The sequence below is a fragment of the Bemisia tabaci genome, chromosome 2 (genome assembly GCF_918797505.1).
Source record: "Bemisia tabaci chromosome 2, PGI_BMITA_v3".
In the NCBI taxonomy this organism is placed as follows: Eukaryota; Metazoa; Arthropoda; class Insecta; order Hemiptera; family Aleyrodidae; genus Bemisia; species Bemisia tabaci.
Genome location: NC_092794.1, coordinates 54,833,695 through 54,860,042, shown reverse-complemented (window position 1 = coordinate 54,860,042; position 26,348 = coordinate 54,833,695). Strand labels below are relative to the sequence as shown.

Genomic DNA, 26,348 nt, shown 5'->3' with positions numbered 1-26,348 from the left:
GAGTTTTGTAAAAAGAGAAGCAGCGCTTCATCAAAAAAAAGAAAAATTTTGATGGCTGGAAAAAGTTCAAAATATTGGTCTAACCAAATCACATTTTTAAACTTGAAGACAATAAATTCTGGGGTTAAGAGGATTACGCAAGAAAAATTTAAAGAATTGTGATCATTCCTCTTATCTGTGAATGTTAAATAAATAAAGGCGATTTGATGATAATAATAATAGAAGAAAAGACCAATTTGGCAAGGTTACCTTAAAAAATGTTCACCCAAATTTTTGACCCAAAATAAGCCCTAAATTAAAAAAATTACATGGAACTCACGAAGCCTTACAATCTTTAGAAAATCAAAGACTGCAGTCATGCATTTGACTTATTTTACCTCAAAATTTCTTCTTTTTTCTTGCGTTTGTGAAGGGGGGAAGGGGGAGATATATCTACTCAAATTTAGAGGGTAGTCTCTTGAGAATTTTAAAATGAGGGGAGAAGGGTGTAAAGTTGCAGTGTGCAGTATACTGTTGAGCAAAGGAAAAACGCTGTATGAACTCTCGGGTGTTGCCAAATTTCCCTTTATTAAATACAAATTTTTAGGGGCATTGGTAAATATATTTCTGCTAATTTTTCCATGGGTCGTATTCGCAATCTAAGTTATTCAAAAATTTCATGAGAAATCATTCATAACTCTCCTTAAAAATAAAAATTTCACTGAAGAAAATTTGGCAATTATTGAATGTTCATACAGCGTTTTTCCGTAGCACAGAGGAATAGTCATAAAATGAAAAGAAGGGGCAGTCGAACAAGTTGAAAAATAGGTTCGTATAATTTACAGATAGTGCCCATGGAAAAATGAATCAAGAAATGGACAGCGGAAGTGAAGGTGCCAATTCTGCAGAGTGTTCAAAAAGTCTTCTTGCCCACTTTCCCATGAGCGAACAAACAAAGCCAGCAAAATGCCGGTGGTGTTAGCTGAAAGATAATTTTATTTTTTTCTGACATAACGGTGTCAAGCTTATTTGGTCAAAAATTTTCGGATCTACAGAAATTTGAGGCAAAATGTTTAAAGATCCTCTCTGAAAAAATTTTAGGTAGAGTTCCTCCAAACACTAAAATGTAACTTGTGAAATTGAATCTTCCAGGTGTTTGACCTTCGGCAGTGTTATAGGCAAATGCAACAACAAGCTGCAACCGCCCAGGCAGCTGCAGCAGCTCAAGCAGCAGCGGTTGCTGGCCACATTCCTGGTCCGCATAGTGTTGGCGGTATAGCTCCTGCTATCAGTGAGTGTTTGTAGTATTTTATTAGCTCTTACAGAGTTGTCGGCAGTCTGAAAAACTGGGAATATCATGGAATTTGCTGCAACTGGGAAAAGTCATGGATTTTCTGACACCTTTACTAATGACTGAAACATACCGCTGATAAAACTTTTACATTTTTTTTAAATTTTTTTTTTAAAATGTTTTTAAATATCGCTGATCTACCAACAATTTAACCTTTCCGTTCATTTTTGAGGCTTTTCATCTTTGAACTAGCCACTGAATGCCTTTTACCATAATTAAATCTATAAGCAATGAAATTTTGTCCAAAGCGTAGCAAAAGTCAGCATATTTAAAGAAAGTAAAACGGGTGGAAATTTTGCTGGAGGGTCAGGAAAAATCAGAGAATTGAATTATTTTGGAATCAAGGAAAGTCAAAAAATTTAGAGATGAAAAAACTATGGGGATCTTGCTTCTTAAATATGTTGCAGCTTATTCGTTGTGATCCAAAGTCATTTCTATAAATTTTAATTTTCTTTGATAGAAAGAGGTGGTACAAAACTTCAAAATTGATCACCTTGCTTCTTATTTTTTTGGTATGAGTCTTCTAGGTGGTAGTAATGATTCCTATATGTCTTCTGTAGTTAGAATATTACTTTAATTAGAGAGAAAAATCACCCTCTAATTCCTGTAGAATAACTCAACTGGGTTTGGATCCTCATAATTCTCATGACCGCCATCGTTGACCATCATTACGCCCCCCCCCCCCCCCCCCCCCTCCTCTATATTTTAGCTGATACCAATTTCACACCTACGAATGCAATCATACGACCTTGTCCACATGCTCAGTGCATGGACTTATTAGTTTCTTGAACTCGGGGCCTCGAGGAACCAGTTATAGCTAACTTATAATAAGCTCCTGGAACAAGTTTGCCTGAAATTCCCTGAACCATGCCCATGTGGCCAAGGCCTAATGGACATGGCTGGGGATTTTCTAACTAGAGTGATAGGTCTCTCTATTTCCGCGTTAATCCTGAGACTCATTGAAAAAGATAGCAGACAATCCAGTCCAATGAAATCAATGAAAGAGAGTAAATTAAGTTCAACTCGGTCAAAAGAGGAGTTTAGGAAGTTCATATATGTAAGTCTTTTCTCTTGAGACTATTACTGTACGAATTGTAACTCACTGTGGGACAATCGGTTAGACAAGGAATGATGCGTTTATTCTGCAGGGACCAAATAATTGCACATAACTTCTGATTCCTTCACTGTCATTGTCTCTTCCGCATTAACTGACAGTTGGGTGAACTGGCACTGCTGTGATATACAGGGTGATCCAGACCACCCGTCCACCATATTTTTCTCGAAAACGGCGGAGAATTGAGCTTCGGGACCAAAACTTTCTTAGGGTAAATCGACCCCAAAGAATCGAATGAAAATATTTTCAGCCCCCCAAAATGGCCCCTTGGGGGGGTTTTGGGGGGAAGCGCCCCCGTTTCTCGCAATTTTCAAATGGGAAGGGTATGTTTTGACTTTGGATTCGGAATCTACGGTAAAAAATAAGAACATTTTGTTCCTTGCACTTTTTCCCTAAACCCCCATTTTTTGGAGTTATGGGGCATTTTTGGGGCAATTTTCAATTCGACGCTGTAAGCGGCCAAATCATCCAAATTTCAAAATCTAAAAATCTCCTGAGAGGAGAGGTCAATACCTTTTTATTGATGTGCCACATGACCCCTGTTGCTCCAAAATTTTGGGGGCCACGACCCCCCAAAAATTTTGGGGCTTTGGAGGGCCATGAGTCAAAAATTTCGTAAGGCAAGGGTATGTTTTGACTTCAGATTTGGATTCTACGCAAAAAGTTACGTAGAATTGATATGGCGCGTGGCCTGTTTGCTCAAATTTTTTTTACCCCTTATTTTGTCCAAAAATACACGGCTTCTTATGGGGAAATGGGGTTCTTCAGTAATTTGGAGCAAACAGGCCATGCGCCATATCAATTCTACGTAACTTTTCGCGTAGAATCCAAATCTGAAGTCAAAACATACCCTTGCCTTTCGAAATTTTTGACTCATGGCCCTCCAAAGCCCCAAAATTTTTGGGGGGTCGTGGCCCCCAAAATTTTGGAGCAACAGGGGTCATGTGGCACATGAATAAAAAGGTATTGACCTCTCCTCTCAGGAGATTTTTAGATTTTGAAATTTGGATGATTTGGCCGCTTACAGCGTCGAATTGAAAATTGCCCCAAAAATGCCCCATAACTCCAAAAAATGGGGGTTTAGGGAAAAAGTGCAAGGAACAAAATGTTCTTATTTTTTACCGTAGATTCCGAATCCAAAGTCAAAACATACCCTTCCCATTTGAAAATTGCGAGAAACGGGGGGGCTCCCCCCCAAAACCCCCCCAAGGGGCCATTTTGGGGGGCTGAAAATATTTTCATTCGATTCTTTGGGGTCGATTTACCCTATGAAAGTTTTGGTCCCGAAGCTCAATTCTCCGCCGTTTTCGAGAAAAATATGGTGGACGGGTGGTCTGGATCACCCTGTATCTGATTGAAATTTTAACAGTCATTCTGTGGGCCTTTTTATTAGGAGACTTTTCCTTTTGACAAAGACAAGTTTTCTATTGTGTTCTGTGGTGACAGCAGCAATTTATATCCAAAGCTTCTAAGCAGTGAATGTGTTATAACCATCGTGTTGTTGTTAAATTGTTAGTACTCTCATCTTTTATTAGATACTGAACAGTTCTTAAGAGAAGATTAAAAAAGTTGATGGAAATCTCTGTTCCTGTTGATATGAGGAATCTAATATGTTTCATGTTCATTCTTTGTCATTTAAATTCATTTTTGGTACACAGGTTTAAGTGCCGCAGTTGGAATAGGAGTAGATGATTTAAGACGTCTTTGCATCTTGAGGTTAAGTTTTGTGAAGGGCTGGGGTCCTGACTATCCACGCCAAAGCATCAAAGAAACGCCATGCTGGATTGAGGTAAAATCGGCCCTTACATGTGCTCTATAAAACATAAAATGTCTACATATATAATGTCAACATAACATGTCTACATAAAACATAATAGTCTTTCCTGAAATTATCAATAATTGAGTTTATACTTGTCTTGCGTTCCTTTTTCTATCTCTAACCATATACATCTTTGCCAATAGATGCTGTTGCAGCCCCTCCCTCTCCTTACATTTCAGATTTAATGAGTCCAAACGAGTAATACTGTGCTTATTTTCTCTACATCTGTGATCGAAGTATTAAGTTTAATGTGAAGAGTAGTTTTCAAGTGCATCAATTCATTGGTGCCATCCACAAACCATACCTCTGATAGATTCTTTTACATTTATATACATCTTAAAATGCAAAGGGATTGTAGCTACTTTCATTCTTCGTCACACAGTAAATGGATCTTTAATGCTGTCTTGATTAGGTTGTTGAACAGTAGATTATTTATATGAGCCATCAAAAAAATCAGAACTCACGGAGTACAGTTAGCAGTCAGCTAACTGATGCTTATCTACAATTCATACCTCACTGAGCAAGAGTTTTTCTACAAGAACTCTTCCAAAGTTGTTTAAGCTACCTGATAACTCCCCCCCCCCTCCCATAAAAACCTCTGGCATCATATCTCCTGGAGCCTTACAGGATATAAGAACCACACTTCCAATTGCCTTTATTTTAATAGGAGGTCTCTCTAGAAGTGCCCTTCCTTCATCTGAAAACCTAAGAGGAGGGCGATTTATCTTATGAGAATGTCAAAAATGCTATCTAGGACTTTTTTTTATTTAATTATTCCAATGAATTATCTCTTTAATTTTGCTTTTTAGGTCCATCTACACCGAGCCTTGCAACTGTTGGATGAGGTCCTTCACACCATGCCTGTTGATGGCGCACGCACTGTAGAGTGAATCTTGTGCAGCTCTAGACGAAAATCTTATTTTGACAGATGAAATCCCACCTTCCCCCAGATTGTGTCCTTTCTAAGCTTTCTCTAGAATTAAGTTATGGTAAGTTTGCAACTTAAATCCATCTCATGCTGCCATATTCATACCATCTACTTATTGATCTGACAGTGTAAGCACACAAAAACATGAGCCTTGCTTCATGATTTTACAGCTCTGAAAATGTAGGTTGATGGAAATCTACGAAGCCTGAAAACATGAATGAGCAGTTCTAATGGACCACTAGGTAAGGTGCGAATTTTAGCATTCTGATAGGTGATCCTGCTTCAAAATTTCTCGTTGAACTTGATTCACCCCATGAAAATTACTTATATCAACTCCTAACTAAGTTATTAACATTGATGGGATGTTGAAGGTTTTTAGCCAACGTGCGTAAAAAGTTCAGCTTAAAGCTGAAATCTCATGACAGAGGGAAAAATCTCACACACAAGCACAATTTGCCCTCAAAGAAATATGCTGTTTGGAGCAACACTAGTTATGTCCATTCAGGAAGGCAACATATTGTATAGCTATATGGGGGGGGGGGGGGGTTTTCGGTTATTAGTAGATTGTGATATTCGTGCATTGTAACAGTTCGACACTGATGAGGTCGGGGCGTTGATAGTCAGTTGGCCTATTAGTATTACAGGTGAAGATACGAATGTAAGTGCGCGATGCTGTTATTGGTGGCGGAGAAGACCCACGGGGTCTACCACAAATGATGTGTGGAAATTCTATGTAAGTATCGTGCTGAGAGGGGTGCCTCTCGTAACGTATGCCGTCTACTGGGGGGGGGGGGGGGTTCGGGGTTTATGTTCATCGGCGCCTGCGTTACGTCCAACTGTAATCTTATTGGGGGGCACTTTGTTTACTGCTGAAGGGGAAACATTTTCTCGGCATTGGAGTGGTACGTTATCTAGCGGAAAGTGGTCCCTTCGGGAAAAAAGACTCCTTTTGCTGGCTCAGAAAATAATACTTACTTTTTAGTCGTGCGGCGAAGCCGTATAGACTCTTGGTTTTGCCGGAGGCTAAAAAGTGTGTACACTTTTAGGCTAAGTCCAAGAGGAGAATTTTCGAGGAACCAAGTAACATATGAGGTATTGATATCGGTGCATTTTGGCCCAATGGAGATGTTACATGTGCGAGGAATTTGCAATTTAACTGTTGATTCTTGTATAAAAGTTCGCGAGGAACACAATGGTGCCACTGGTTTTCTCTGAAATCATCTCCCAAGCTCAAAAAAAGCTCTCAAGTTGAGGCCAAAATGGAGGGGATATCCCACCTTACCCTGAGAGTCCACGTCTACATGAAGACAAACTCTCCATGCAAAGATAGGGAGCAAATACATTAGCAGGGTTGCCGTGTTTTCAGTTTTGGAGTCCCCAGATAAATTGATAGCCCTGTCAATGTATTAGCTCCCTGTCTTTGCATGGAGAGTTGGTCTTGATCTAGACTTGGACTCTCAGGGTAGGGTGGGATATTCCCTTCATTTTGGCCTCAACTTGAGTGCTTTTATTTGAGCTTGGGAGATGATTTCAGAGAAAACCAGTGGCACCATCGTGTTTCTCGTGACCTTTTACTCAAGATTCAACTGTCAAATCGCAAATTCCTCACACATGCAACATCTCCATTATGCCAAATGAAATTTCTGATCATTTAGCCATGGTTTGGTAGCGTTTAGCAATCAACTGTGACCATAATGTAAAGAACCCACACAGGTGCCTTTCGGCGGAATGTCGCCCTATGGCATTCTTTATCATCAAGTCACTGTTGAACATTTACTGTTAAGTAGCGTTTAGCAACCAAGCATAGCCAAAATTTCCAGAACTCATACCTCAGATGTTCAAAGAGTGTTAACATATGTCGCCAAATGGAATTTCTGATCATTTAGCCATGGTTTGGTAGCGTTTAGCAATCAACTGTGACCATAATGTAAAGAACCCACACAGGTGCCTTTAGGCGGAATGTCGCCCTATGGCATTCTTTATCATCGAGTCACAGTTTAATAGCGTAAATAAGCAACCAACGGTGGCCAAAATGTCAAGACTCCAAACTGGTGCTTTTTGGCTGAATTTCGCCCAATAGGATCTTTGATGATTTATCAGTAATGGTTGATGTTTATGTTGATTAATTATTACTGTCTGAAAGTGAATCCTGTGGGAGAATATTATAGGGTTGGTTCAAACAAGTTTTAGAATTTTTTTCCTTAGCGCTAATGGACCCTAAGGGACAACTTCAATTCATCGAACTAAAAGTTTTCAATGTTCATAACCATTTTTAACTGTCAGAACTCCCTAGACCACATTTTATTCATGATGAATTTAAAGAATATCGCTGTCAAAAGTTGAGTTCTCCTTCAATTTAGCATTTTTTGTCATTACCTTAAAGACCATACGGAAAGTGCTAAATCTACGGAAAACTCAACTTTTCACAGCGATATTCTTCAAATTTATCATGAATATAATGTGGTCTAGTGAGTTCTGACATTTAAAAATGGGTATGAACATTTAAGGCTTTATTTTCCTTGAATTTAAGTGGTTTTTCAGGGTCTACGGTAAGAAAAAAAAGTCTAAAACACGTTAAAAGTTACTTGAACCTACCCTATAATGTTGAGCTATGACTTCAACTTTCATGAACCCTTACTTGTGCCTTTCAGCTTGATTTTGCTAAATGGAATTATTTATGATTGAAGTCGTGGTTGAGTTTACTATGCTGATAAAATATCATTGGAAACTTTAGGTTTCACTATCATAGTCTTCTAAAAATAACCATCAGCATTACTGCACCAACCAAAATCTAGCCAAAAAAAAAAATAATTCGGCTGAAAAAGTGGGAGAAGTTGGGATGTGCAGTCTCAAAATAAAAATACCTAGCTGTGATTGGACATAGCTTTGCTTTCATTGAGACTTTCAAATTTTATGAATAAAAAACAGTAAGCGTTTAGCAAAAACAGTTAGTTTTGTCCTTACCCGTAGACCATACAAAAAGAGCTAAATTGAAGGAGAACTTAGCTTTTGACAGCGATGCTCTTCAAATTTTTCATATACCTATACAATGTGTTCTAGTGAGTTTGGATGGTAAAAAATGGTCAGGAACATTTAAAGCTTTATTTTCCATGAATGTAAGTTGTCGTTCAGGATAGATTCTGACGACTAGATCCTTACTAGAGTAAGGAAAGAAAGTCTAAAATTGTTAAAAGTCACAGAAAAACGCGAAAAAAGAAAAAATTCGGAAAAGGAAGTCAAATTTACATAATAATTAAATTAACATAAAAATTTCGTAAAAAGTATTGGAAATTACGAACAAATGTATTGACGTAAAAACTGTATTAAAAAGAAAGTTAATTTTAATTAAGAAAAATAATCTTGGTAAATCAATTTCTCACGTAAATTTGACTCAAAATTCATTTAAAAAACAGGGCTGGATTTACCTACTTGCCGCCCATGGGCCGGATTTACCTACTTGCTGCCTATGGGCCACCTGTATTTTGCCGCCCCCTTCTCATTCGTTTCGAAACATCAATAAAAAACAACTTAATCGGCCCGAAACAGTAACAGAGAAACAACTTAAAACGGGACTAAGGCCGCAAATAATAAAAAAGAAACACATAAAATATAATAAGAAACCCGGGACGTTTCGCAGGGATCACACCCGCATTTTCAACCGGCAAAACAAGAAAAATTAAAAGAAAGGACACTATGCCCCTCACTACTAGCAAAAGTTCGCACGGAACTTTGCGCGAAAGTTAAGTTCCGTAAACCTATCTATGTGTGAACAAGGCCTTCCATTTGTAAGAAATGAAGGTAAAAATTATGCAAGAACAAACATAAGTGTGGTTTAATAATTTTAACTTCCGCCGGCGCGCCGCGCTGACCGCACTGTGTTTGGCACAATGCGTGAAGTATTCGTACAGTCTTGTAGGCGTTATGCGTTTCACGCCGACCGCCGCACAGTGGATTGAGTCAATTAGAGGGGTTGGACATGAAATTTTTGACAAAATCTGCAAATGTTGATGTTTATTTCGTCACATTTTAAAGTTCAAGGGGTGATACTGGAAGAAAATATCACGAGAAAACCAGTGGAACAGCTTGTAGAACATTAGGTTCTTGTATAAACGGAGTTATGAGCGTTTTAAGTTCCCAAATTTTTTCCGACCTCTCTCATTGACTCGATTCACCGTGCGCCGCGCTGAGGGCTTCTCCTTTTTATCTCAAGTCCTCATCATCACTGCTGCACCGCTCCATGCCAAATTGCGTGTTTAGTTTCTCCCTTAACCCGACTAATTAAAGGTGCTGTCTCTTGTGTCACCGAAAGACGCTTTCTCGTTTGTAATTTTTTTTTTTCTGAATCCGATTTTTTTTAAACCTACATTTTAAAAAAATGCAAAATTTGCCGCCCCCTGCGTTAAGAAATGAGAGATGCCTTACTCCATTACCCAATGCATCTGACGAGTTTTTCAATTCAAAAAGGAACGTATGACACTCCACAAAGAAATCACGTTTGAAGCGCAAACCGGATAAAACACGATTTGTCAAAAGTATTCATTAAGTGTTGCACTTTCCACAGAAGCATACTGCACAAAAATGTCACTGTAACGACTTCCGGATATGGTTGCGACCAACTTAAGGCTCAAAATTTTGATTTGTTCGCTCCCTAAAAAAAATGGTCCATCTCAGTAACTGTGCTCACCATAACTGACGGGGGACTGACTGTGGTCCCGGCTCCCGGGGTCAGAGGCTGTCGGTGGTCTCATTGTTCAGGGTTGAAATCCTTCCTCTTATTTAATTGTTTTTTAAATAAACCTATGCTAGGACACTATCCCTGAATAACAAACAGACCAATTTGGCTGCAATGCTCCGAGCCCTGCACGTGTGAACTTGAGTCATTCGTTTTTACGACTTTTCCGAGGGTCGGTGGCCGCTAGCCTAGCCCCGCCGCCCCCCGCCGCGGGCCGCTGTGAGGCCCGCTCGAATGAGGCTCAATTTGGGTTCGGGCTTCGGGTGCGATTATTCTATCGTCTAGCGACTGGCCACTACGCGGCCCAACCCCTCGAAGACGCTCCGCGCCACCAGACTATCGATATTTTAGACCAAAATATTGTATCGATATTATTTCAACGTTTCTATATCGTCCGTATCGATACATTTATCTCCAGAAATATCGAATCGATTTTTCTTTCTTTCTTCTGCTGAGTTGTGTATTTTACACCTCGGAAAATCGGAAATTATGGTCAATTTTTCATAGTTCGAATTTCGGATTTCGCTGGCCAGGTTGTACAGACCTACGTCACAGGGTAAACAAACCTCAAGATGCAAATACCTCCTTTTTTTTCTCTATGTAGGTATAGGACTTTTCGAGTGGCTGCTCGACGGTTTGTTAATCTGTGGAGGTTAAGCTACATTCACGCGTCGCAAGCAACCTGGCGCGTCTGCTTCTTGCTACTGCGAGCGCGCCTTCATTTCCTCCCGCACGCAACAAGGACAACCGCGATGATAAAGAATTCCATTTAGCGAAATCGAGCCAAGAGCAGGCACCACGAGTATATACATATGGGTTATTTTAGTGATGGGTGGGATTTTATTTAAAATTCCTATGAAGCCTAGGTTTAGTATTTACTGTAGTAAACAATTATCAATTATTCCATCACTTCTTCGGATTATTTATTTTTAATCAATCTGTATTCATGTGAAGTGTAGCTCATCTGCATTTTTCTTTCCCTGGAACCTAAATGTATATTATGAATTTGAATCCATCAGAAACTAAGTCAGTCAAAATCAAATTTAACTACATACGAAGTGAAAACGATTTGTATTTCGCAAATCAAAGTGATTGTTAAAGCAACCAAACTGTGTCAGAAATGTTCCCAAATTACTGGGTAAGGCTTTTATCAGCTCATCATCTGATCCAATAATTTTAATTGTGGCATTTCATTCGGCATGTCGCCGCACGACTTCTATGATACTCAAAGTCTCACATATATAATTTGAAAGGGGGGGTCTGGGGGGGCGGCGCCCCCTCAGCAGGTAGCTTTTGCTACTTGTTTAAGCTGTTGCTTGTCGGGTTTGGATTGTAGCGCGTATAATCTTTTATCGTCGGACCAAATTTCTCCCTCGTTTCCTTGTCTGATGACGGCGTCTATGAAGGGTGTGTAGCTGTCGGGGAAATCCTTGAACTATCGATCTATTAATGGAGGAAATTTTTCCCTTCATGCTGAGGAATACTATCTGAACTGAATCGTCTGACACTTGAGTTTGCAGGTATGGGGCTCTGACTTGTGGGACTATTATGTTTCGGATATTATCTGTAACTGGAATTTCTTGCACTCTGAAACAAAGAAGATTATGCATTGGTTGTGTGACACATATAAAAAAAACGATTCGTCGTTGCGATAAATACATACGGAGATAGATTTGTGTGTGTGTTACCGGGTCTTCTTTTTTACCGCGACGGGGGGTGTTGATCTGCATCTATACGGACGGTTTGTTTTGTTTGGATATCCTGGATTAGCTCCTTCTATCTTTATGCATCAACACGCATAAAATATTGGCCTGTAAGAATTGATGCAATATATACGATAGAAAGTAGTTACAAGAGGACGTATGTATAATTTTCGATAGGCATAAAAGCAGCGGAAATTTTTGTAGAGTGATTATTTTATCGATGGGTCTGTCTATTGAAAACTGGTTTGTGATAAATCGGCTTGGCCCGGGAGCCAAGATCATTAATGTAATCTTGCAAAAATTTTCTTGTAACCAAAATACCTGTTGCATTACGTAATGGGCACAGCTTCACAAATTTAGCATGAACATCTAGCAGTACAAAAATAAAGGAAAAATTCCTTTTTGAGACTGGCAATGGGCCATGTAGATCGACAGAGACTACACTAAGGAGGTCTTTAGCAACAACTGATTTCATGGGTACATAAGATGATTGTACATTAGTTTTACATCTTTGGCATAACAGACATTGCCTTACAAATTTTTGCACTTTATCTTCCATGCATGGAAAGTGAACAAAGCTTTTTAAATACAAATAGGTTTTAGTAGCACCAAAATGACCAATGTTACAATGCGCAATGTCAATGATGGCAATTTCTAGGGACTCAGGAATACACAGCCGCCACACATTTGTGTTGTTGACATGTTGTGTTGTGTTAAGGTGAACAAGAAAAGGCGTGCAAGCGACACAATAAAGGCAGTAAACACATGAATACGGGAAAAGGGGACGGAAAACTGAAGTTTGATGGGTTTAGCCACCCGTCAGGGCAATACTTGGTTTTCACTTACAATTTAAAGAAATAATAATTGGCTGTTCTTACAAGGATGACAAGAGAACAACCGACCCGAACACAAACTCGAGGACAGAATGAGAAAAGTGGGGGGCCGAGTAGTGCTAGTAGCCGCCACGTGACCACTAGCGCTCCTTGGTGGGTTAAATTTTTGAAGCATGAAGGGGTAGGGGGGACAGGAGGAAGATCAGATATGTCGAGAAGCAAGGCTTTTGAACAGGGCGATAATGCGCTATTAAAATGAATTGCCCAAGTTGCAAAGATTAGAGATTGTAACTTGGATATGCTTTTTGACTGAAAATGATTACGATTTGAAAAAAATATGGAAAAAAGGCAAAAAGTAGAATATGGGGTCTCCTTGTAATAATGTACACACCACACATCTGTCAAGGAAACTTTGAATTCCCCGCTCACAAGAAAAACAACAGGCTCCTTGAATCAAATTGCGTTCTACAAAGGTTTCGATGGACTCCTTGATCGAGGAACATTCCTTTCTTACCTTAAATTGTTCATCGCGTTGACAATGTGCAACAGGTGAGCCGAAGCACCGAGATTTCAGGTTTCCGTATTTTTGCACTGCAGAGGCTGTTACAGCAACGTTTAATGCACGATTTTACTTGCAAAGACTTTCGTTTTCTCATGAGAGATAGGTTTGAATTCACATAGCCCAAACTGTCGAATATTTTAGTTAGGAGCTAATTTCAATAAATATCATTGCACAAATCGTGTTCCAAGTGAAATTTTGATAAGAAGACTTATATCAGAATGCTTCAATTCGCACCTTGTTCAGTGGTCCATTGTCTAAGACACTCTAGTGTTATACTCCTGGGCCTCCGGGAAATGTATGTTTTTAACATAAGTTGCCATTTCAATGAATCGAATGAAATACTCGTTAGTTGGGTGCCCAACTGACCGGTATTTCTCATAAATCCATATCTTGTCCCAGTCCTAATTTTTATTTTTAGACTGCAACTCCATATGGGGAAAAACTGTGATTATCCTTCATTTTTTTTCTCTCATTTTTTTTTTTGAAATGTCAATCTTTAAGAATTTTTTGTATTTTTGATGATGTTTGTAAATTTAAATCAATGGATTCTGCGATTCTATGTTTTGTTCAGCAGCCCCGAGAATCCACGCCACAGAGAACTTTCATGTTACATATTGCCATTGCTACTGCTTACTGCCACTCAAACAGCTTGAAAAGCAATATTTATGTAGTTTTACTCTATTCTTAAGCTTGCAATTCATTAAACGTAACTCCAAACTTTGTTGTTGATGTCTAATTCAGATAGTGAAGCTAAGGATGTGCAAGACCTGTTCACTCAGACATATTCTCAATATACTGTTATAGATGCACAAACACATACAAAAACAAACATATTGAATCTTGCATATTATCATGCTGTATCAAGATAATAGGCAAATCAAGAAGGGGGAGAGAAATTTAGAACTTAGTAAAGTTGTAGTAGTATGATTTTTAATTTTATGAAGGCAGGTTTTGCAGCTGGCTGTGATCTTAAAATAAGTTTGGCTTAATGACAGAAAAGGTAGTCATTTACTGGATGAGTGAATTACTGTAGTCTCTAAATATATTGGATAGACCCTGCCCATGAGAGACGCACTAAGAATGAGCAGGTTCATTTTTGTTCTATTTCCTGCACGCTTTCATTGAATGACATATTGAATTTTTCTTTCAAGATTGAGCTGTGAAGAAACTTTTTATTGGTGTTTCATTCTTAGAGATTTTAGGCAATAAGTTGTCACTGGGGATAATACCTGCTCCGAGAATTTTTTATTGTCTTCAATGAGTTTATTTATTGTCATGTTAGTCATTTTTAATTCAGTCAAGTATGATTCAATTTATTTAGCTTTCTTACTCAATATTCTATTTTGCTTTAGTGCATTTTCCTTTAATGTTTCAATTTGATTACCTAACCCTAGATTTTCTTTTGACAATGATTTATTTAATTTTTTCATATTAATTATTTCTTTAATTAGAGAGTCGGGTTGGTGCCGGAGTCCTTGCATCCGATCATTACTTTCACAAGTTTTCTTATCAGGAGGTTCCGTTTGAGTGTCTATGGATACAGATGCTGCTGGTTTTTCACAAGTACAGTTTTTGGACAAATACTTATTAGGGCTATAATTTACAGTTTTTGTTGGAGAAGCATATTTATTACTTCGGCCTTTCATCTGTATAGAAGGGCATTTCCGGTTTTGTGAAGTTGCATGAGTGGGGCTTGAATCTGGTAACACACTTTGTAGTGAAGACGTGGGTGAAGCAGTTGTTGTATCGCTGTTAGATGAAGGGGCAAGAGACTTGGAGGATGATAAAAACGCTGTATTTCTCTTCCTGTGCATTGCTGGCAATATTTTGAGAGGCTCGGCTGCTGGGTGTCGCTGTTGTAACCTTTGATTTGAGCTTGGACATAATCCTCTCGCGTTTCGCGGCGCTTTTGCCTACTGCATGGATTGGCGATGAAGATAGTGAGGGCCTGGTGGAATTAAAGACGTTCTTCTTGTCAGATTTTGCGTCTGTCCTCTCTGGCTCCTTCTCTTTGTTCGAATTACTCTTTTGTGCATATGCTTCTGTTTGTGGAGACACTGTCACGGTTTGAGTGCTCGCCGTCGATAGTCCAGCGATCGACTTAATGATATTCCTAATAGTGGTTGATATAATTTTTGCTGTGAGTACGCCCAAAGTATATCGCGATATACCGTGATACTTATCAATCTCCTTGGATCAATCGACTTTACCTTCTTCACTTTACTTTCTTATCGAACCATGCGTTTAGTTTCCTTTCAGTGTGCTTGTTGAATTCCACAAATTCTTGACATTCTTTTGCGCAAGTACAAGTTATGTGTAGGCAGAAAGTTTCAAATGTCTAGGCACACACTAACACTGTTGCACTGAAGGGAAATCAGGTGTTCACATACTTATTTCATACCCGAATTCTAGTGAAGCATTTTTTATTTGTATTTTTTGCTTTTTGAAGTTGTCCTTTATTATGTAAAAAAATTAATACAATACAAATCAAAATAACTGTGATAAGTTAATACAGGAAAAAAAGTTACAGAATAATAAAAGAACAAATATGAAGTTAAATTGAGACATAGAAATTAAAGGAAGAAAGGGGGAAAGGACGCCGGAATTGCATTAGCATACCATCGGCGAAAAACCCGGAGAGAAAGAGGAAGAAGTAGTTAATTAAACGTGAAAAAGATAATAGAATAGGATGAGATAAGAAGCATTGAGCGAGAAAAGGGCTTCACCAGAAGTGGAGCCCAACAAAACCATCCAAGGGTAGAGGAAGAGGGAATCATAGTCATTCGACGTTAAAGATTTCCCAGGTCTGACCCCAAGAACGGGAGGAGGGGGGGGGGGGGGCGCCAAAAACTGGGAGAATTAGGGGGACCATCCAATTTCGCAAAGCTTCAAGAAGTGGATAAGACCTGAAGAGCGAATAGTTAAAAAAGGGATAATATAATTATATTAGAGCAAAGAAAGAAAAAGGAGGCTAGAAGCACTAATGATTATTATACTAACCCCTCAGAAATTGTTTGCTGCAAAGAGCTCACAATGGAGAGAAGGTGTGAAATCTGTTCAGATTACTACAAGGAAAGACATTGGAAATTTCTCTTTAGCAATCAGGCGCCCCCTAGGCAATGGCCAAAGGTACATATCTCTGGCTAGCTGATCCTTCAAACACCGGAGCAACAGATATGCCAACACGGCGAACCAAAGAGCTCTCAAAACGGCTTTTATCAAGGCCATCCTTGGTAACGACTTCATGTAATATAGAGGGACTATCTCCAAATAAATCTCTTTTACTTAGTTCCTTATGTGAAAAAAAAATGACTGTGATATACTACTCCTTCAGGAGACCCATAGAGGACCTACAAAATACAGACCTAAGATAGAGGGCATGAAACTAATAATAGAAAGGCAGCATGATCAGTATGGAGTGCAATATTTGTAAAAAATAACATTGATATCTGCTCAGCTGCTATGACATGTAACGACGATATAGAAATACTGAAGGTAGAATTTCAGTCTTGCGCGGTAACCTTTGTTTATAAACCACCCGGTGCCAATTTTATATTCCACAAACCGCACAACTTTGACAACAAAAGCACTAAAATCGTCATGGGAGACCTCAACTGTCATAATTCAGCTTTGGGATACGATGAAACGGATGAAGATGGTGGAAAGCTAGAAATATGGGCCGACCACACTGAACTAATACTACTACACGACCTTAAACTCCCCCTCTCATTCAACAGTGGTAGGTGGAAGAGAGGATACAACCCAGATAATATCTTTGTGAGTGAAAGGATAGCCAAACAATGCACCAAATCAGTTGAATATCCAATCCCTCAGACACAACACCGCGCATCAGCTGATTATCAGAGTCAGACTCTTGGCTAGATGAGTCCTCATTCAATCTTCTCCTTTTGATGGTTCTTTCTGATAATTTCCCAAATTTTTCGGGGCGGTCATAATTGCGTCGAGACATGACAAGACAATATTAAAATAAAGTCATCAACATCAAAGAACACGTACTCAACAAAATTGAAGAATTCGGTTAATTCCTGGCATGTGCAGTTTCCGCCATCTTGGTTAGCGAACCGGCATCACATCACATTCACCAACACTTCAGGAGAACTTCCAACTTACACAGTTACACCATAAGAACGACAGTTCCACAGTTTCTAAATTAGTTTATTTCGCGTGGGTAAAACAGAAACACTTGTATAAATGCTAAATCAAACACGATGAGAGCAAATACCAGACACGAGGCTACCAACAAAGGCAGGCAGAGCGAGCGAAGCGAACAAAATCCGTTGAAGGTGCGCAAGCGGCGAGCCACGCAGACGGACAAATTCTATTGGTCCATTATAGCGCGACGCGAGTGCGGTCTGGCGGCAGCAGCAGCAGTCTGGCGGTATGTTGTCGCGAGACTGCGAGAGTCGTGATTTTATTGCAATGAAGTTGCGATTCTCCGCGCCCCTTGCATCACGCGAATAGGCAACATCCACGCCATTCGATAAGTTGCGATTTTCTTACTACATTAGTACAACATATTGCAACTCATGCTAATTGGGAATAACGTGGTGTATAACAGCTGTTATCAAACCTGACACCGTTCCGCTTAAAAGACGATTCAACTTCAAACGTGCTCAGTGGGGTCCCTTCACATAAGATTTCGACAGCAAAATTACTCAAATCAAGCCTGAGCCACAAGCGTATGAAGACTTAGTAGACCTAGTAAAAGAAGTATCTAGACGACTCATACCTAGAGGCTCCCGCACACAATTTATTGCCGGACTGACAGATAAGTCTAAGGACACCCTGAAGAGATATGAAGAGTTGTATAGCGATGGTGTGTTCGCCTGTCGTACGCAGAACGTGTGGCTCGGCTCCCCAGTTTGTTCCCGTTAGCTTCCTCAATTTGCTATTTCTGGCACATTCTTTTTTCTTGGTATCGTGACAGTGATATTTAAATGTGAGGGTTCTGTCCAGTTTTACTCAAAGGTATTTTGGGGTGCTACAGTGTTCAAGTTCTTGGCCTTGCCAGCTGACCTTCAGTTTCCTTTTGGCTTGTCTGTTTCTAAGGTGAAATGTACACACTTGAGATTTACTCGGGTTAGGGGTAAGGTTGTTATCCTCTAGTAGATTGCAAGTTCACTCAAGGCTTTCGTGAGTTTCTCTTCCACCTCCTCAAAGGTCTTACCTTGTGCAGCGACCGCTATATCGTCGGCGTAGATAAATCTTCTGGTGTGAGGATTAGCTGGCTGGTCATTCGTGTAAATGTTGAACAGTATTGGGACCAGAACGCTTCCTTGGGCGAGTCCATTTTTCTGTCTCCTCCACCGACTGTTTTTGCTCCCCATCGTGACGAAAAAGCGCCTATTTTGTAGCATACATGCGATGAACCTAGTTAGTGTGTGGTCTCTTGTTATTTGGTACACTTTCTGGGAGAGCAACTTGTGATTTACTCTGTCATAGGCAGCAGTGAGGTCCAAAAAAGCTACTAAAGTCACTTGCCCTCTTTCAAAACCGTCCTCTATGTATTGCGTTAAATTTAGAATCTGGCCGCAGCATGATTTGCTTGGTCGAAAGCCCGCTTGTTCCTTAATGAAGGCGTTGTCCACGTGGCACTGGATTCGCTTCAGGACTAGCCTTTCTAGCACTTTGAACAGGTGACAAAGTAGTGAGACAGGTCGATAGTTATTGGGTTCAGTGGGCTCTTTGCCTGGCTTTAGTAAGGCTACGACTCGTGCTTTCCTCCAGCTTTTAGGTATATGCATGCCAGTAACACAGTTTCTCATAAATTCAAGAACCCAAGTTAGCGTTTTTGGTCCAAAGTGTTTTATCTGTTTAGCTCGAATATCGTCTACTCCTGCTGCTTTGTTGTCCTTCATTTCCATAACAGCGTCTTTCAATTCTTGCATCTTGAAAGGGTGGGCCAAAAAATTGTTTTCTCTGTTTCTCTCTCTGATAATTCTTTTTTTTAACGAGGTACGGGTAACGAGGTAATCTTTTAACGATTTTTAATAGTGAATATAGCGGGAGGAGCCTCGAGTTCGATACTTGCCACTGTTGACACTTCGGATTCTCCCTGAGGCTTAGTAACGCTTACGCAATCATTTGATACCTCACAATTATAAATTCTACTTTTAAAATCCTGTCTGGACATAAGTACGTTAGTATCAGGGAATACGAAATGAGATCCGTCCCCGACAATAACAATAAGATAAAATCTAGAACAGGCAGTTCGTAATGTTACATCATTAGTGTATAAAATCTTGGAGGGCATTGCTCCCGCGAATCGGGTATTCATTTTACCAGCCGTAGAGGCGAGTCTACATGGAAAAAATTACCCCGCAATAAAATTTTTATTCGTATATCACACCGCGAAAAATACGAGAAATCGGGAGTAATTTGACGACACATCTGCACCAAATACGTACAACTAGGTACAGAGTCCTGTTTCAGAATGAGTGATTCCAATTTTCTTTAAAAAGAGAACCAATCAGCATCATATTTTAAAGTTTTCACAAGATTTTCCTCCCACAGAAAAGGATAATCACAGAAGTTTTTAAAATTGCCCTTGAGGAGATGTAATCATTTGTAGAAAACAATGATAGTCCCTTTTAATAAAATGGAAACCCCTACCTTATTGAATAAGTATGCCTCCGGGGAGTGATGTCACTCTTGAAAATTCTGGAACATTTCGATGAGAGATACTGAATTGCTTCATGAATACCTCATTATTTTGATTGCGTCGTAGTACCTCAGAAAGGAGTGAGACGAATCGACGGAATAGATTTTAAGGGTGTGTAAAAGGTTGTGCTGGATACCGATGTACAGTGAGAGGAGAATGGATGTGTCTTCATTCGAACACTGTCTTCGTCAAGTAGGTTTAAGCGTATTTTATTTCCGTCCACGGGCAATTGTCCGAAAATAGTACCGCCAACAAGCCTGCCGGTGGCAAGTCGTCAAGTTTCAGTATTCAACTCAACTAGGATCGGATTCGGGTAGCTTCCTTACCAGAAATTAAGCTCACTCGCACTCTTCATTCGTCACTGGCTGAGCTGCTTTGTTTCACATAAACGACAAGAGCGGAATGATTGTTCTGCAACTATGGATTTGATAACCACTGTGATTGCAAATCGTCATGTAACTCCCAAACACCAGATTCCTCCGTATGTGTGTATTAAAATGCCCTCGGGCACAGTTTCCAAGTCCGATAAAGGCGTGCTCTTGTCTTCTTCGCCGAATACAAGATGGTGTTTCGGCTGTTTCGGCAATTATTTCGGGTTCATCATTTCTTTTTTTCTTCTCTGGATGCGACGTCATTCTCTCAGTAGAAGGCTTGTATAATGCAAGCTCTATCCGGATAGCGGGCAAGGCCTTCCAACTGCAACGGCTCGTTTGGACATAGCCCACTTCCAATAGTGTTGGCCGCAAAGCACTGGCCCAGCCAATCCCAGAACATGCACCCCACCTGCTGACCTTCAGGTGGGATGTCGCTTTGAGTTGCTCCTTGACACTGTTGGCGAAAGTCTGGCCGGGATTGCCCGCGATGTAGTCAATTACGTTAGTCCCCCACAATGACTAACTACCAATGATGGTGGTAGCGAACGTCCGTTGTAGGGCATCATGCAGAGCTTGGACCATGGCCTGCGTGTTTGGTTGGTTGGCGGCCCAATTGCTGACCTCATTACGCAGCACTTGCTCCATAGGTTGGACAGCTCGTGCCCATGTCACGAATATATTGGCTTGCATGGGCTTTGGGATCCTGGGTATGTGATAAGAGAAAGTTGCCAACAGGCGGAAGCGGCGGTCATTTTGGAGCCTATGGCGCATATCGACCGAGTTCAGCGCCGAGTACAGTCCCTTGCGAAAGTGAGAGGACTCACTGCGGATGGTGGGCAGTCGGTACAGGAAGCCGGAGATCTGAGAGAAGGTGGAAGCTCCAGGCATAGGGTTGGGCTGGCCATGACGAGCTGTGTGTGAATGTGGAATTATATTTCATGCCACTTGACGTAGCAACAATCTGGCTTTCTTTGCCCGGCGGGTACTAACATGGGCACCGGCATGTGCCAGTCACATAAGAAGAGATAAGTCGTTCTCAGAATAGTCGCGGTCTTATTGGAAGATCATGCGACCCTGTGTGATAGCGTTGGAGGTAGAAATGGACACCACACTCATATCTGTTAAATTGGTCCAAGTGACTGGGGCTGCTCCTTCAGGGTAAGTTTCGTAGGCGGGTGCAAGGCCGGAGAAGTTGATCACATCATAGCCCAATAGGCTAACTTGGTATTGAGTCCGGCCACATCATAGTAAAACATGTTAGTGTCGACTGAATTGACCAGCGCACCCATCTGGCACTATCCATAAAACTGGTCATTTGATAAGTTGGATTCTTCTGGCATACCGTATCAACGGTTACAGAGGTGGTCAGAATATCTGTCTTGTTATATCTGAAACATACAACAAACTATCGTCGAGAAAACAAAAGTAGCTCTCTTTTTTGAAAAATGAAGGGGTAGGGGGAAACTTTGTTACACTCTCATAGTCGCTTTTACAATTTTCTCATGTTAGGAGAGGACCACATCATACTAGCAAGTTCCAAGTACAAAAGACCCCCCCATGATTGTTCTTCATGCAAAGGATTGCAATGTCCATTAAATGATCATGAGTTATAATGATAATAGGTATAGATTCCATGACGTGAAAGTATCCTATTTGTAAATAATTTTTACGTCCCTGAAATTCCATGTAATTTATAATGATAATAATAAGAGTTAAGTTTTCCAATCCCTTGTACAAGTCGATGTTGAGGGTTGATTGACAAACGTACGTGATTGACTAGACGACGTTCCACTATAAGAACACGATTGGAGGATGGTTTGACACTAATAAATCGAGAAACGGCATATTAATAAAAATAGGCCACGCGACGCGTCGCGAGGATGCGAGTTAAAATTTGTAGGTGAAAGACTTGAAAAAAACATATAGATTTGGTATGAAAAACGAAATAAGGCTAAAAACAAACTAGAACATTACGAAAAATTTAACGACCCCGCACCTGACACCGTGTTGAGGGTGGATCGAGGAGAGAAAAGACGAGACCGAGATAGACTGCTAGGACGCCATCAGGAACTGTATTGGGGGTTGCCGCTACCACACACCCGGGCGGCTAGGCTGACAGGGTTGCCGTGTCGGCACTATATCTAACAGTCGACTTTTCTTGTTGGGGGAAAAGCCGCCGCATTAGACCGCAGTCCTGAGAGAATGCAGATAAGGGAAAAAAACGACCTAGGATTGAAAATTTTCACACTACTTATACGACTGATTGGAAAAAGAGGCGGAGCAATCGCTTTCATTTTCGCTTCCAATTCCTCCAGGGAGCGCATCATTGGCGGTAGATCCTCGTCCGAGTATTCTATAAAATTTCTCATCAGCTCCGCGAAAGAGTGGGCTTCCAGTAATTTCATTGATTCCTCCAGCTTCTCTTGTTTTTCCATCTCCAGTTTTTGTTCTTTTTTCTTCTTTTTGCCGATGAGCCACAAAGCCACACTAATGAACTACATGAACGCAAGAGAAGCTAAAACGATAATTCAGCTCCGAAGGGCTGATTCGAAAGAAAGGAGAAACGTACATCCCGGAAAAGAGACAAGCTTTGATAGCTTTAACATAGAATCATATATTTATAATTAGTCATCCATTACCTGTAGATGCCGCGCAAGGATTTTATAAAGTAGCATCTGCAAGTTGAGTTTTCGTAATTACAGTCGTGGATGACGTGGATGTTCGTGAAGGGGAACAAAGCAGGTTGCGGTTCGGAGGCCAGCCAGGCTTCCGATAACCTGTCCTTCAGGATCTCTGATAGGGTTAAGTCTATAAACGTCGTGTAGAGCTATCGCCTTTGAAGACGGGTGTCAAATTCTTCCATCCACAGTTAAATAAGTTTCTCTTTTCCCGTTTCAAGTTCAGTCCCGCAACTAGCCTAGCTAGTTATTATTCTACGGCTTCAAGAACGCTATTAGCCGTTGGCCTGACTTGTGTTCCTGGGCTTCTCGGATAGCCGCCGAGGCGTTTTGACTGGAGCGGTAGGTGTCATCTGTTCATAGCATGCGAGGGACAGTCGGCAAATACGCGGGCAGAGACAAAGTAGGTACAATGTGATCAAAGTGACGCCATTCGTTTACGGAAGAAGTGCAGAAGTTGCGGTCAAAGCCGCGTAATTTTGCCAAAATTGTAATTCCGGTTTATTTCGTTAAGTGAAAGAATCCTTTTTGCAAAGGATTGCAATGTCCATTAAATGATCATGAGTTATAATGATTATAATAAGTATGTTCCATAACAGACATTAGTTCTACCAAGTTCCAAAAGCAAAACGCTGAAACTTATGTTCAGTAGTCTTGATGAACTACTGTTTGAGACTTTATAGCCTCAGGTTAACGTCCAAGTCATGAAGTCTGCTTTTGTAAGTTGCAACAGAACTACGAGGGTCGTTCAACAAAGTCTCTTCAATCTCCTTCCTTGCGGGACGGTAGGAGGGCACTTGAATTTGCAAATTCAGTATACCTTGTATCCTCTCACCGTTTGGTCTGACTCCAGATTCACTAAGTATGGTGCTCATGTAAAAAACAGATGGTTATTTGTATTGTAACTTTTTAATGTTAAACTTAATATTTAAAACATCTGCTCCTCTCAAAATTCCCGTATTATCTTCATCGTGTTCCTTCTCACTCACGCTTGCACATAAAATATCATCAAAATATTCAGACACAGTACGCAAATGACCAAAGGATTTAGTGTTGTTAGTTTGGAAGACCTCTAGGGCACAGTTTATACCGGGTGCCATCCTTAAGAATTTTTATGACCCGAAGGATGTATGAAAACTAGATAGTTGGTTGATTCTTTACTTAGTTTGATGTGGTAAAATCCATCTTTGATGTCGAAGACTGTGAAGTGTGTTTTCCCACTAAGACTTTGTTTGATCTCTTCAAACGTTGGGATCAGACAGAAGTCTCTCTTAATACTTTTGTTGAGGTCTTTTGGATCTAAACAAATACGTATACTCTGCGTTGCAGGTTTTTCTACAATCACGAGGTCATTCCACCATATTACATCTTCAGTGTCAGTGCTTAATATATTTAAAGCTACCAACTCATCAACTTTTTGCTTTAGTGGACTGATAATCTTCGCTGGAATTCTTCTGGGGGGTCCAGGGGTTTGTTTGCTGTTCGGATCTATTTTTAATGTATACTCATCTGGATATGAGCCTAGGCCTTGAAACACAGACAAGAATGGCGACAGAATTTTATCACTCGCGTACATTTTATACCTGGACTCCATATCTTCAGAGACATATCCTACAAAACTGATCACTTCTAATGTTTGACATGCTGCAATACCTAGCAGGGGACAAGATTTATAAGGTACAAGAGTGAAATTCAGTTTGTGAATTCTAGATTTACTTTTGCATTCCAGTTCAACAACACCACTGGATTCGATTACCGACCCTCCGTATGCAACAATACTACTGTCAGGCTCTCTTACAAGGTTATCCCCGTTAGCTATTTGTTCAAAGACATGCACAGGCAAAACGTTTACTTCAGCGCCAGTATCGAGTTTTAGTTGCATTGGTACATTGTTAATCTCTACAGTTATATTCCAAAATTTGTTATTAGGTTTCACAAAATCAAGACACCTAGACGATTTCCCATTTTCTGACGAGTCGTTGTAGTGACACCAATTATTGCAGGTACATATGTTATGACAGTTGCAATTATTACATGTAGACATGTCTCTACCGCTGCGCAGATTGTTAGACGAAGTTAAAGTAGTACAGCTGTGAGATTGATTGGAAATTGTTAAGTTGTCGATAGTTAGGAAGCTTTGATAGTTACAAGCGCACAGGCTATCACATTGATGGGGTGCCTTTTCAGCAGTTGAGAGTTGATTTTTAGAACGCCTACAAACACTGGCAAAATTATTATAATTATTACAATTTACACATTGCTTACCGAATGCTGGACAATGACGATACTCATGTTGTGTACCACATTTGCTGCACTTACGCCCTGAACTGTGCGACTGGTGTGAATTTGTGTTCCTGTTTTGGAAGTTTGAAGATTGCTTTTGTTGCGTACCTGCGTGTGTTAATTTGTGACGCGTCTGGTTGCTGGATGATGAATAGTTGTTGACTGTTGAATGGTTGTTGGATGATGATTGGTTCTTTTGATGATGTGTATGTGTACTTAGATGCCCATAGCGTACTGCATCAACAGGAATAACTTCTGTTTTGACGAAGTCCTTGCCTCGGACTTTGCCCGCTTCTACCGCTTGACATAGTTTGACGACCTTGGCTAGCTCATAATCTTCGCCAAGAAGTCTCTCTCTGAGCTGTTGATTATCGATGCCTCCAATAATTCTATCCCGGATGAGGGATTCTCGCAAGTCTCCAAATTGACAGTTCTCTGCTAACTTTTTTATCGCTACGTAGAACGTGTCAAATGGCTCACCTTCTTTTTGTTCCCGCTTGAAGAAGATGAATCTGTTGTGCACCAGATTTGTTTTTGGCCTAGTGTAGTCATCAAGATGCTGTATGATAATGGCCGGATCTTGCGGGTCCCCATGTTCTGCCTCAACGCTGTAGACGAGCTCTCGGGCTTCAGTGCCTAAGAGCCGGAGGCCATATTCATCCTTAAATAACCTCCAGTTCTCAACAAGGTTCCCGGTTAGGCTGAAGGGTCTTGGCTGTGTGATGGCTGATAAGAGCTCCGTTTGAAGTTTGCACAACACGACCTGCTAATTCAATTGATTCTTACTTAAACGAGTACAGGCGACGCTACTTGAGTGCCACCAAAAGTAAGGAATCACAGTATCTCGATTAGCGGATTTCATTTTAAACAAATAAGTTCAAAAACACGTCATGGTTTTAAGCCACACTACCGAAACCGATACGCGATGTTTGCACACTTATAATTTTAGTATGATATAATACATCATCGAAAACCGCGACTGCGCCATGTTGCAGAGGGCAACGAGTGAGGGAGCGAGCGAGAAATGAGACGGAAAATAAAATATATTTTATTTGAGGAAACAGATAACGGTGTGCCCGTGGCACATGCACATAGAATCACATAACAATGGCGGCCAACTACAGTTATGGACATGCGAGATTGCCACATCTCAACTATACCACACCTTCTGTTTTTTCTTTTTCAAAATTTCAACCCTCACTTTCATCCTTTTTTTGAGGATGTGAATTTACAAGTGGAATGAGCCCCTTTTGCTAATTTTGTGGTTTTTTATTTGTTTGTGTAACTATCAGTTAGTTTGGTATAGTGCC

At 40.4% G+C, this 26,348-nt stretch overlaps 1 protein-coding gene across 5 annotated transcripts in view; it reads left to right on the top strand.

Annotated features, from left to right (window-relative positions):
- Window positions 1-26,348, top strand: part of LOC109035933 (mothers against decapentaplegic homolog 4) — a 45,652-nt gene that overhangs the window by 16,467 nt on the left and 2,837 nt on the right. For 2 of the 5 annotated variants that reach the window (XR_002009298.2, XR_011899102.1), the window contains exons 10-12: window positions 1,132-1,270; window positions 4,103-4,233; window positions 5,073-5,252. Coding sequence is in view for 1 of the 5 variants with exons in the window: in XM_019049781.2 (XP_018905326.2) it covers window positions 1,132-1,270; window positions 4,103-4,233; window positions 5,073-5,153 (351 nt within the window). In the remaining 4 variants the exon portion in view is untranslated. Of the gene's footprint in view, window positions 1-1,131; window positions 1,271-4,102; window positions 4,234-5,072; window positions 8,851-13,592; window positions 13,739-14,472; window positions 14,612-26,348 lie in introns of those variants that run through there. The other 3 variants (XR_011899103.1, XR_002009297.2, XM_019049781.2) reach the window with 3 other exon arrangements.